This window comes from Echiichthys vipera (genome assembly GCF_963691815.1).
Source record: "Echiichthys vipera genome assembly, chromosome: 17".
NCBI lineage: Eukaryota > Metazoa > Chordata > Actinopteri > Perciformes > Trachinidae > Echiichthys > Echiichthys vipera.
Genome location: NC_139842.1, coordinates 27,117,232 through 27,129,331, shown reverse-complemented (window position 1 = coordinate 27,129,331; position 12,100 = coordinate 27,117,232). Strand labels below are relative to the sequence as shown.

Sequence of the window (12,100 nt, the reverse complement as noted above, 5' to 3'; positions counted from 1 at the left end):
CTTACATTTCAGTGACAGATTACTCAAAACCTATACAAATAAAATCAAAAACTATTTTCATGACCAAATACCTTTTTCCTTTTGTCATTTGGGCAAACGGACCCAACATAGTGCTTTAAAAATCCCGGCCCCTCTTTGTGTACCTCTCTTTTTCATCTGCTTATACCTGGCCTCAGCTCAGCAACATCCCTCTGATGTTTACCCTGAGTGTTAAGTCTGAGCCTGCAGAGGGGTTTCCTCTTAGCAAACAGAGCCTCCTCTGTGTCTGAAACTGGAGAGGTCAGCATTCCTCTGCCGAGGTCTCAAATAAAGCCCCAAATTCTTGCAGAAATATTCCAAATTCCCGCTGGGACTGCAAACCTATCCACTGATCCTGGGTACCTCCCTCAAGGTGGACAATCAGTGTCTTTGTGAAGCCAAGTCAATGCCAACAGGCTCGGAGCAGGTCCATCCGGCAGCCCTCAGTCCTGCTGCTGGAGCTGTGCAGACGGTCTGCCTCTCTGTGAAAACACTGGATTATTGTGGACAAATATCATCAGCAGTGCTGGATTGTCATAGCTACATATGACTTTTCTTGATTGATCATGGATTTATAACATTTTCTTTTCAAACTGGATTTAATGGCCTGGGTAAAACATCACCAGTTCGTTGGGATTGGCTGACAACAGCAAGGAATCTCCACATACTAAGAGGTAGGCCACAGCTTCTTCTCTGACTGAGATATAGTACACACTGCTCAGTTAGGACCTTGGGCCATATTTTCAAACCACAGCTTGGAACAAAATTGTAAGCAACATGACAGAAGGCTGATATTTGTTGACTGATAACTCTGGTAATTTTGAGAACTGAAGCACAATGTCAGAGTGCTACTTAAACTATTTCCCAATTCAAAATCCAATGCCAGGCAGGACTAAAACCTGATTGAGCCCCTAAACCAAAGATAAGAATCTGCTATGGTCCTCCTCCTGTTTTCTCTGGGATCTGTCTCAGCTTCATCTTTTCTCTTCCCACACACTCACACTCTCAGTCCTGTCAGCCTAGACTTTCTGAGATCTTCCTTTAGTCTTGTTTCCTCAATCAGTCACTGTACAACTAGTGTATAGGCAGGGAGGGTTCAGTGAATCAGTCAGGGAATTAGGCAGGATTCAAATGTTAGACCACTTAACATGCTTTATTTCAGCATTCAAAATAATTAAAAACATCTCAATTTATTATACATATACAAAATAGGTACAGATCCTTGTGGTGTTTTCCCCCATGGGTGTGTCTGTTCTGTCTGTCTTCTCTCACAAACTCTTTGCTGATGGCTCTCTTTCTGTGCATTTTAAAGATATCTGTTTGGTTCCAATTTTTTGATAAAATTCACCCTTTGCACAAGAAAACAAGAAACAAACTACAACAGATGTGTGGTTGAAGGGGCGGAGAGGAATCTGGAGGACAGAAGTGGAGGGGAGGTTCAAAACAAAAAACTGAAAAGTGTGAGAAGAGATGTGGATCCGCTCTCCACTTGAACTCAGAGCTAGAGTTTAAGTGTCAGCGCTACTTTGGCTGGACATCGAAGTAGTTTGTCTCATTCTGGACACCAAGAATAAAAAAAACGTGGTTTTATTTTAGCACCAAGAGGGCCCTGCCATGCCAGAGTGACGTTTACACTACACAACAGTATAGACATACTGGACAGCCAGGAGACCTCAAAGAAAGAATAGCACCTTTAGTTTTAGCTGTTTCTGCTTCTGCTGAAAGTGTTAAACCTCAACTACCTCACCAACAGCCCAAACTACTGCAGGCTTCACTTCACAAACATTGGGCCCTTCTTTTTCTTTACAGCTGGTATTCTGTGCTTCTGAGGTAGCCATATGATTTTTCTTAAAAAAAAAAAAAAGGAGGTTTAATCCCATGTTTCTCTGCTGGTGGTTTTAATGTGACTTTTCTTTTTAAAAAAGAAAAAGGGAGAAATAGAGAGGAACAAACAAGAAAGCAACCACAACAACAAACAAATCCCAACAGCTACAACATAAGTGGCTGAGAAGGAGGGAGTTTTCAGTGTTGTCTGGGGCAGGTGGACAGGGCAGAACAACAGAGACAAACATGGCTGTCAGTTTCACCGTTTATTCATCAACACCTGAAATGTGGTACAAAGCAATTGGGTTCTGTCTGTTGGGACTGTCCTTTCATTCCTCTCACCACAGTGGTGTATAAAAATATAAAAGTCACCTGTGTGTTTCTGTAAACTCCAGAGAGGCCTGGTTTGGCTGGATGAAGAGGGTAAGTCAATTTTTACACTTTACAGAAGCATATATTATTTTCTTGTTGCCAGTGAAACAAAATGTCTTCTCAAGATCCTTGGTGTTGGTGATGGTAAAAAAAAACAAAAAAAAAAGAGTCAGAAACAAAAAAAAGTAGTGGTCCCAAACACGACGATGCAGACTCCGCCACATCGCCGCCATCTTGTTGAAGTGCAGGTTTTAGGCAAAGTGGACCATCAAAACAATGGCCAAATGAAAATTTGTTGATTCAGGAGCAAGGGGTCAGATTTTTCAGAAAAATGGCATTTGAGAAATGTTTTGTTGGGGGTTTTTTTAGAGAGAGATGACTGCTAGAAAAAATAAACACACACACACACACACACAACAACAATTTCAAGTCCAGATTTCTCTTTTTACAAGAAACAGACGGGTCCAACTTCAAGGCCAAACTCTTGGTCTGCAGCACCAACGTCCATAGGAGCGATATCAATGATGGGCAGGCGAGATGTTTTTGTTGTCTTGTAGTCGATGACTGTCTTGCCCCATGCACCGGTGTGTGACTGCAGGGAAAGAAGTTGAAAGGGAAGTTAGGGTCAACATTTAAAATTGTCAAAGCAAAACTAGCTACAATAGCTAGCATGCATGTTCAATGTCTCCTTCAAGTCTTTTTCTGTCTTACTCAAAATCACTAGGTTTACCATCAGGGAGTGTATATGCATGCTGAATTATGACCTTCTCAATATTCCTAACTTTGCGAGTTTAGCATTTAAAGCTAATTCAGCTGTGAGATTTGGATGAGAGTATCAAGTCAAGTTTCCTTACCGTGCATCCATCTTCCAGGACGCTGTAAGTGAAGCGGCTGTTGCCCTCTGCTCTAATCTCGATCTCGTTGGAGCCCTGGAGGAGCAGGGCCTTCTTGAGGTTGCCAGCAGTGGCGTCCATGTAGGCGACGCTGTTCTTGCAGTGGTATGTGATGTTCTGGGATGCCTCAGTGGACATAAGACGCAGGAAGGTCAGCTGGATGTTGACATCCTGTGGCGTAGAGCCTGCGCTGCCATACTCGAACTGTGTAGGAAAGAGTTGAGAAAAGTTAAGAAAGCAACAGGATTGAGAAGTGGAATTGAGAGGAGAGGAGGGTTAGAGGAAGGAGGAATCAGATGGAAGTGAACCTAAGACAAGCCAGGTAAGGATGGATTTGGAGCAACAAGTGTGGAAGTGCTTCCTTCTGATCGGTTTAGCATGTTTACCTGGAAGCCATCGGTCATAGCCTCTCCGAACCAGACATGCTTCTTCTCCTTAATGTTCTTGCTCATGTACCAGTTCTTTTTGGCGACCTCGCTCTGAGTTGGTGATACGCAGGTCTCGCCAGTCTCCATGTTGCAGTAGACCTTGATGGCATCCTGAGTGCAGCCCTGGTCAGGGTCGATCCAGTACTCGCCTGGAGGACAAGGAGTTTTGAGAGGAAAAGGTCAAAGAAATCATCACTCTAGCATGCTATTTGCCTTCAGTTGCTCTAACACTGTTGGATAGAAACTCACCGCTCTTCCAGTCAGGGTGGCACATCTTGAGGTCTCGGCAGGTTCTTGCGGGGTTCTTGCGGGTTCCGTCGGGGCTGCGGATCTGCTCGATCTGCTGGCTCAGGCTCTTCAGGGTACCGTCCACCTCCAGGTCGCGGTCACGAAGAACGTTAGCATCATCGGCACGGAACATGCGGAAGGGATCAGGGGCCTTCTCCTGAGGCTGGGAAATGAAGCCGAGGTCGAATCCGCCGCCAGGGGCACCTGGAGCTCCAGGAGGTCCAGGAGGTCCAGGAGGACCCTGAAGGACAAGAAGGGCAAGAGAAGGAAGAGAAAAAGTTGGTTATTTTACTGCTGGAGGCTTTGTGGTGTTCCTAGAACAATACAACCTCTATCAGTTAGGAGACACAAAGGAGACAAATGGATGGATTGATGGATGGAAGTTAGACATCTAGACTTACAGCGGGTCCCATCTCTCCAGAACGTCCACGAGGTCCAGGAGGGCCGGTGGGTCCAGGCAGGCCAGTCATACCGTCCTTACCAGCCGATCCAGCGGATCCAGCAGGGCCCTGCAAACAGTATAAAGGGAAACCTTAAAGTCTCTGGATGTTCTCTCTCTACACTCATGGTGAACAAACCAATTACAAAAATGCAAAATACTTAAACTACTCCATACACTTAAAGGCAGTGTGGTGAGTTAACTTACTCTAGGTCCAGCGGGTCCAGCAGTACCAGCAGGTCCCTGCTCTCCATTAGATCCCTATGTGATCAGAAGAAAAACAGGAGTTGGATATAAAGTGTGTATATTGTGTGTGTTGTATATGTGTATGTGTGAGAGTGAAGTGACATACGGAGGATCCAGGAGGTCCCTGCATGCCAGTAAATCCTCTGTGTCCCTTCATGCCTCTCTCTCCAGCCTCTCCAGCCTCTCCCTTGTCTCCACGAAGGCCATGAGCTCCCTGTAAGGGAGAAGAAGGGGAGGAAGAGTGTTCAGTTGTCTTCCTTTGTATACTGTTCAATCTATTTTGTTGTTGTTTGTTGTTATTTGCCTATTAATGGAGCTAACGTTGTGACTTACAGCAGGGCCACGAGGTCCAGCAGGGCCAGCAGAGCCAGCAGGGCCAGCAGCTCCCTGAAACATCCAAAAATCAGTTTGATGTGGAGGAAGGTTGCAGTGAAACACAGTACATGTACAGTAGATACAGTAGATGTAGTATGACTGGCTCATTTTTAAGTATGTATTAAATACTGAAGATATTTTCATAAAAACTCTTTGAGTGACAAAACCCTTATCCAGTTTACTCACTGTCTCTCCCCGGTCACCGTTCTTTCCAGCGGGTCCAACAGGTCCAGGGGCACCAGAGGGTCCAGGGGCACCAGGGGCTCCAGCAGGGCCGCTCTCTCCACGGTCTCCCTAAAACACAAACACAAAATTATTTTATTTCACCAGATTTAATCTCATATATTTTATTACCATGGTCCTGGGTTCAAGGAAAAAGGCTCAGATAAAAAGGCTCAGGTAAAAAAACTAATTATTGGTTGTTGGCCTTTGATTTATGTATATCTGAAAGAAACTTCAAATATACACGATTTTGTGAAACTGGCCGCCGTGTAGGCTATAGAAAAAAACTGGTGTGTAACTGTCTGGCAGCCATGTTGGTGTTTCTATCTTTGTCAACAGAATTTTCACAGACAAGACTCTTTTCAGCTAACTAACTACAGCAGACATTCAGCTAAGCATCCCTGCGTCTAGCAGAAACCACTGTAGCATGTCTGCAGGCTGCTTTAGCTGTTGCTGACTCTTCTCAGCTCAGTTCTGTAGTTGAGGCTGCTTAACAAACTATTTCACCTTGACTGAGAATGAGTTCACTTTCTGGTGACTAATCGGTGGTGCCATTTGAACTCACTTTGGGTCCAGCAGGTCCATCCCTACCAGCTGATCCCTCGTTACCGGGGCTTCCCTAAAACGCGAACACAAAGCAAGTGAACGGATTAGGAAACATGTACACCAGTTTACAAAAGTCAGATAAATGTTTAGTGCACAGGTACAATTGTTTCTTCATACCTCACGTCCAGGCTCACCAGGGGCTCCAGCCAGTCCAGGGGGTCCCATGGGTCCAGGAGGTCCGCGCTCACCACTGGGGCCAGAAGATCCATGCTTGCCAACCTCTCCCTGTGGATGACAGCTACAGTCAGTCCAGTTCTGACGACCTCACTTTTCACTTTTCTAATCTGACTGATTAAAGTCTATCTGGCCATACTCAGTGTTGCAGGTTTTAAGGCAGCGAGGCAGGTATTTTCTTTATATTACTTTACAATCACATTTACCACTGAATGTAAGTTTGTTAATTGAGAATACATTTTTAGAAACTTAACATAGTGTTGAAGTCTATAGACTAAAACAGAGTTGAATGGTATTTCCCAGTCATTCTCTGGTTGTGTGGTCAAATGTTTTTCGGACACTTAATAGTTCTAGATTTGGAGTTGTGTTTGATTCTAAATATCATATTGGCTGTTTAAAGATGTCGGGATGTTCTTGTTTCTTTAGATCCACTGTGCAATTTCTAGTTCTGTAGAGCAGAATTTGTAATAATAGGAACTCACGGAGGGTCCGGGCAGGCCAGGGAAACCTCTCTCTCCTCTCTGTCCAGGCAGACCAACAATACCACGAGATCCAGCAATTCCCTGAGGTCCAGGAATACCAGCACTTCCCTGAAGGGGGTGAAAGAGAGACACAAAGAGAAAGTTAGACATCAAGGTGCCGGGCAGCAGAAGCTGAGAGCAAACAACACAGAAACAATGTCTGTATGTTGTCAGTGAAAATACGGAGACGACTTCAAGAGAAGAATTTATGTGATAGACTGAGATGAAAGGAACTCTGGTTTGTTTGGAAGGTCAAAGATAACTTACAGAAGCACCATCAGCGCCAGGGCTACCCTTCTCTCCAGGAGCTCCTGGGGGTCCAGCAGCACCCATCTCACCAGAGCGACCAGCAGGTCCAGTCTCCCCACGGTTTCCTTTGGGTCCCTCCTTGCCAGCGGGTCCAGAAGGTCCTGGGGGTCCAGAGTTGCCCTGTGGAGGGAACACAACATTGCTGAAACCACCCTGAATGTTGAGCCCTGTCACAGGAACAATAACTGTTAATAACATTAGAGAAAGACTTACAGAGGGGCCGGGAGGTCCAACTCTGCCGGCAGCACCAGGGAAGCCAGTAGCACCCTAGGAAAAGAAAGAGGACCATTAGCTGACTGGCTGCAAAAATAGCTGCATCACATCAGAGCAAACACTAACAAAAGGATGAAGAATAAATAATGGGCTTACAAGTAATACATCTGTATGAAAAGTTTATAGTGGATTGTCTTCAGACTACTGCCTTTGCTCAGTATGGCCATGGACATCGTCATCTCTGACCTTTACACTACTGCTTAGGATTCTTCTGATGAAGAAACTGAAGCTCAAGTCATCATTAATATAAATGTTATAGAGGAGGAGGCGGACACAGTAAAATAAGAGTGGTGACTTACAGGAGGTCCAGCTGCTCCGCGGGCTCCCTTAGGGCCGGTGTTTCCAACAGGACCCTGAAATTGAGATATTGTCAGTCAACAATGGAGAACAAGTACCAGTCAAAGTAGCCTCAACTTCTGTTCACTTTGAGATGTGGGGATTTCCATAATGAGGTGTGAATGTATGAGTTTATAAACCTGGGGTCCAGGGGCACCAGTGGGTCCAGCAGCACCGGGGGGACCAGCATCTCCCTTGGCACCATTATCTCCAGCCTCTCCCTTAGCACCAGGCTGTCCATCAGCACCCTGTGGGGGAATAATGGTGAATGAGACTCAGTGAATTCTGTGTTAAAGCTTCAAGCTAAAAAAAAAAAAAAAAAGAGCCAGGACATTCATGATGATGTGACTTACAGGAGGTCCAGCAAATCCAGCTGGTCCAGGTGGTCCAGACTCTCCACGCTCACCCTGAGGAAGAAGAAGAGAATGAAGAGTCAGTCAAGGATCTCATGTTTCAAACAGATAGAGAAATTTGTGCAGAAACTTCATCATCTGCAATTGAGGAGGACAAACAGGCAGGTGCTTACAGGGGCTCCGCGAGCTCCAGCTGGTCCACCAGGTCCAGCGCCACCAGGCTCTCCCTTGTCTCCAGTGGCTCCAGCAGGTCCAGGAAGTCCAATGGGTCCAGTCAAACCACGGGGGCCATCCTTACCAGGAGCTCCATCAACACCCTTGGCTCCTTGGTCACCCTGGGTAATTGAATGGAAAGGGGGGTGAGGTCTATTTACTGGAAAGCTACTGTGGATGGTGTTGTATGAGTTGTGCCACTAAATTGTGTACATCAGAAGTGACTGGTTATATACTCAGTCCTATATACTGTGAATACTGGGAGGACTAGGAGGGTTGTTATGGTGACTCACTCTGTCTCCCCTCAGTCCTGGAAGGCCAGCAGCACCACGTTCACCGGGCATTCCCTGCAGTCCAGGAGGACCCTGAGCTCCGGGATTACCGGGGGCTCCAGCATCTCCCTGAGGAAGAGGAGGAAGGGGAAGACAACAAGACCACAAGGGTTACACAACAAATCAATGAGAACATTACAAGGCATCAACTTTTTTCTTTCACGTCTCGCAGGGTTTACCTTGGCACCATCGTTTCCAGCAGCTCCAGGGGATCCGCGGGCACCAGCAGGTCCAACAGCACCAGGTGCACCACGCTCACCAGGGAATCCTCTGTCACCCTGAGGGGAAGTGGTGACAGAGAGTTAGGAAAGTGGAAGTAGAAGTCCCAGACTGGTCAAAGGAATTAGGATCTATCTGGCTGTGGATGGCTTGTCTAAAAGACTGATGATATTCCAAAGGAAGGTACTGATGTGAGGTGAAATTCTTTTATTCCAAAACATGCCACTGTGTCTTTTAGATGAAGAAGAATCATAATCAAGCGATTTTTTTTCTGATTGTAGACAATGTAAGCTTAAATTATTCATGTTGACTGCATAGATCACCAACACCCCTTAGCATTAGCTTGTTATTAGCCAACTTCAGCCTGTTAGCATTAACATCAATGTTCAATCAACTTATAGCAACAACACATTGTTTGATTTGTAGTTGTCAATATGATGATTATGATGATGATAATGATGATGATGATAGTGGTGGTTATAAGTGACTCACTCTAGCTCCAGCAGGTCCTGCGGCTCCAGCCTCACCGGTCACACCCTAGACAGACAGAGGCAATTTGCACGTTAATTTAATAGACAGTATCAATTGGATCAGGTATCTAAATGAGTCATATCTCAGTCAGCACCTGCTCTCCGGGTTTGCCAGTCTCACCAACGGCACCCTGGGGTCCTGGAAGACCCTGGAATCCAGGAGGTCCGGCAGGTCCCTGCTCTCCTCTCTCACCAGCAGGACCCTGAGGGTAAGCAAGAAAAGGACTGTTAGAGTGAACAGGAAATGACCAGAAGTAAGGCGTTGGTGTGTTGGTATGATTGTTGTCAGTAGTAAGGCAGAAAGCCTCAGGGCTGAAGAACAGAGCCAACACTGAGGTGCCAAAGAACTTCACTTCATCGAGTGGTATCTTGAGTCTGTATCCAAAACAGAGTAAATCCCCATAGAGCCCTATGTTAAACTTAGAAATAAACATGATTACAGTCTGGAAGAGAAACACTTTTGGTCTCTAAAGCTAATTTCACTGTTCTTGACAACTGTACAGAGGGTGATTTTTTTTTCTTATAACATTTAAATAAGATTAAAGTTCTACATAATAAAGCATGTGTCTGATTTGAGTGACAGGTGGCTGTAAACACAGGTAATTGTATAGACTGTAGGCTTCATTCGTTCTGCCTCAGCTCCATCTATGCTCCACCTCATTGCCCATTTTTGGATTAGGCAGCATGAGGCACTGCCAAGATGGCGACGGCTTTGGCCACACCGAGCTTTACTCTGGCTCTTCAGAAACTGTAGGGTGGATGTCCATATTTTTAAGTTGGTAGCTGCATGTATAGTTTCAAGTATAATTTGTTGTGTGCGGCCATCAGGTTTATGAGCTGGGTGTTGATGTGTGTGTGTGTGTGTGTGTGTGTTTTTTCTTGTTTTACTTACAGAAGGTCCAGTGGGGCCTTGTGCACCAACGTCACCGTCCTTTCCAGGGGCACCCTGGGTAGAAAGATTGCAGGCTTTCAGACCCAGATTCTAGCTTTCATGCATTGAAGGAAAACAGAGTAAAGTGGATTCAAAGAGTAAGATAGTGTAGACAACTTACAACAGGGCCAGTGGGTCCCATTACTCCTCTCTCGCCAGTCTTTCCACCCTCACCCTATAGACAGGAGTAGAAAAGCATTATTACCAGAGATGTGGAGACCATTTTATAGCAGCCTATTTCTCCGTTGTCTACAGACTACTTAAATATTCAGAAACATCTGATCAATGACACTGTGTAGTTACTCACAGCAGCTCCCTTGGGTCCGGGGAATCCCATGACTCCAGGTTGGCCTCTAGCGCCAACAGCTCCAGGGGGTCCAGGGCGTCCATCTTGTCCAGTGGCTCCCTGGTAAACAGGATTAATTAAGGATTATTTTAAAAAACACAAATGTTTTTAATGGGATTAAGATCAAATGTATTATACTGGACATGAACTCACAGCAGGTCCCATTTTGCCATCAGGTCCAGGGCTGCCAGGGCTACCAGTCATACCCTACAGGCAGAGGTCAGAGGTCAGGGCATGTGCAGTGAATAAATGATGTTGCTGACAATTTTGATGAATGGGTGGTAGGGAAGCTCACCTTAGCGCCGGGCAAACCAGCCTCACCAGTGCGGCCAGGCTCACCAGTGGAACCTTTAGGTCCAACAACACCGGGGGCACCACGCTCACCATTGGCACCCTTTGATGGGGGAGAAAGAGAGAAGGGAGGGAGAAAGACAATAATGAGTTTAATAAAAAAACGATCTGAAGTATCTCAATCCTTCTAAGTGAAATGGAAGGATGTGTGTATGTGTGTGTGTGTGTGTGTGTGTGTGTGTGTGTGTGTGTTGTACTCACTTTGGGTCCAGCAGGGCCATCAGAACCAGGGAAACCACGACCACCAGGGGCACCCTGTAGAGAGAGCAGGCACATCTTGCTTAGCTCTATGAGCAGAGCTAACAGTGTCCCCTATCATCATGACCCTAACATGCCCCGTCCTCTACCATGAAGTAAGGATGTTTGAGGAAATTCTACCCTACTGAAATGTTATTGTATCGTCTAAGAGTTTAAAAAAGTTTTCTTACAATAGTTAAAAACTTATTAAAAAGCCATAAGATTGCTAAAACACTGCCAGGCATGATGCATTATATACCACATCAAGAAGGCTCTTTAATCGTTATGACATATGTTCATATTTGATTCAAGCATGTTTGTACCTTTTTTGTCCACACTTTGTTTAATAATGAGCTAAAAGGGAGCCTGTATCATTTGTGGCTAACACTATATACTTGAATATTTTGATCTTTTTCCTCATCAGTGTTTTTCATTTTTAACCGAGAATAATATTTAACCATATTGGCAATTTTTTTTGTGTTTTAAAGTAGATTTTAAAATATAACATATGACAGTATACAGGGTGATATAGTGAAAATTAGATGAGATGCATACTCGCTCTCCTGGAGCTCCACGGGCTCCACCAGCACCAGGCTCTCCTCTGGCTCCTCTCTTGCCTTCCTCACCAGAAGGTCCTGGGGGTCCTTGAACTCCTGCAGCACCCTGGAGAATACACAGACACACAAGAATGGCATAAGAGATGGAATGTGTAATCATACATGTGTGTCCTTCATGTGTGTATACAGAGCTATGCTCCATGCTGACTGTGGTTAACTTAAACTTACAGCCTCTCCCTTGGCACCAGCCTCTCCCTTGGCTCCTGGGGCTCCAGCCTCACCCTGAGGGAAATAAGCAAATCAGCAAACATGAACAAACTCAACAAATGGATCAAACTAACATTAAAAACAAATAGACAAACACATGACAGATAAATAATAAGACATAAGTAGATCTCAGCCAAAAAAACAAAAAAAACATTAGTTTTACTTTTGCTTCACTGTTTGGACAGTATCATTTTTATTCATTTCCATTACAGGGTAGAGATTTTTGTATTTGGTTAGATTTAACAAAGCTTTACTCACAGTGTTACCCTTGGCTCCAGGGGCACCTGCAGCACCCTGAGGTCCAGAGGGTCCACGGGGTCCGGGGAAACCGGGAGCTCCGGCAACTCCAGCAGCACCCTACAGGGGGCAGCGCACAACAACAAGATGCTCACATAATGCTGTGTTGCCTGTAAAGAGTCTCTAAAGGCTAAGTTACTAAA

At 45.2% G+C, this 12,100-nt stretch overlaps 1 protein-coding gene across 1 annotated transcript in view; it reads right to left on the bottom strand.

Annotated features, from left to right (window-relative positions):
* Positions 1 to 2,095: 2,095 nt before the first annotated feature.
* col1a1a (collagen, type I, alpha 1a) overlaps positions 2,096 to 12,100 on the bottom strand; it is a 21,222-nt gene continuing 11,217 nt past the window's right edge. Inside the window, exons 17-47 of the mRNA XM_083931802.1 lie at positions 11,919 to 12,017; positions 11,622 to 11,675; positions 11,392 to 11,499; positions 10,801 to 10,854; positions 10,544 to 10,642; positions 10,402 to 10,455; positions 10,210 to 10,308; positions 10,024 to 10,077; positions 9,864 to 9,917; positions 9,067 to 9,174; positions 8,934 to 8,978; positions 8,402 to 8,500; positions 8,184 to 8,291; positions 7,851 to 8,012; positions 7,678 to 7,731; positions 7,465 to 7,572; positions 7,288 to 7,341; positions 6,929 to 6,982; positions 6,674 to 6,835; positions 6,368 to 6,475; positions 5,829 to 5,936; positions 5,671 to 5,724; positions 5,070 to 5,177; positions 4,842 to 4,895; positions 4,615 to 4,722; positions 4,470 to 4,523; positions 4,225 to 4,332; positions 3,785 to 4,064; positions 3,494 to 3,684; positions 3,069 to 3,311; positions 2,096 to 2,806 (exon numbers count right to left, since the gene is read on the bottom strand). Coding sequence (XP_083787928.1) covers positions 2,660 to 2,806; positions 3,069 to 3,311; positions 3,494 to 3,684; positions 3,785 to 4,064; positions 4,225 to 4,332; positions 4,470 to 4,523; positions 4,615 to 4,722; positions 4,842 to 4,895; positions 5,070 to 5,177; positions 5,671 to 5,724; positions 5,829 to 5,936; positions 6,368 to 6,475; positions 6,674 to 6,835; positions 6,929 to 6,982; positions 7,288 to 7,341; positions 7,465 to 7,572; positions 7,678 to 7,731; positions 7,851 to 8,012; positions 8,184 to 8,291; positions 8,402 to 8,500; positions 8,934 to 8,978; positions 9,067 to 9,174; positions 9,864 to 9,917; positions 10,024 to 10,077; positions 10,210 to 10,308; positions 10,402 to 10,455; positions 10,544 to 10,642; positions 10,801 to 10,854; positions 11,392 to 11,499; positions 11,622 to 11,675; positions 11,919 to 12,017 — 3,192 coding nt within the window. The 3' untranslated portion in view covers positions 2,096 to 2,659. The remainder of the gene's footprint in view (positions 2,807 to 3,068; positions 3,312 to 3,493; positions 3,685 to 3,784; positions 4,065 to 4,224; positions 4,333 to 4,469; positions 4,524 to 4,614; positions 4,723 to 4,841; positions 4,896 to 5,069; positions 5,178 to 5,670; positions 5,725 to 5,828; positions 5,937 to 6,367; positions 6,476 to 6,673; positions 6,836 to 6,928; positions 6,983 to 7,287; positions 7,342 to 7,464; positions 7,573 to 7,677; positions 7,732 to 7,850; positions 8,013 to 8,183; positions 8,292 to 8,401; positions 8,501 to 8,933; positions 8,979 to 9,066; positions 9,175 to 9,863; positions 9,918 to 10,023; positions 10,078 to 10,209; positions 10,309 to 10,401; positions 10,456 to 10,543; positions 10,643 to 10,800; positions 10,855 to 11,391; positions 11,500 to 11,621; positions 11,676 to 11,918; positions 12,018 to 12,100) is intronic.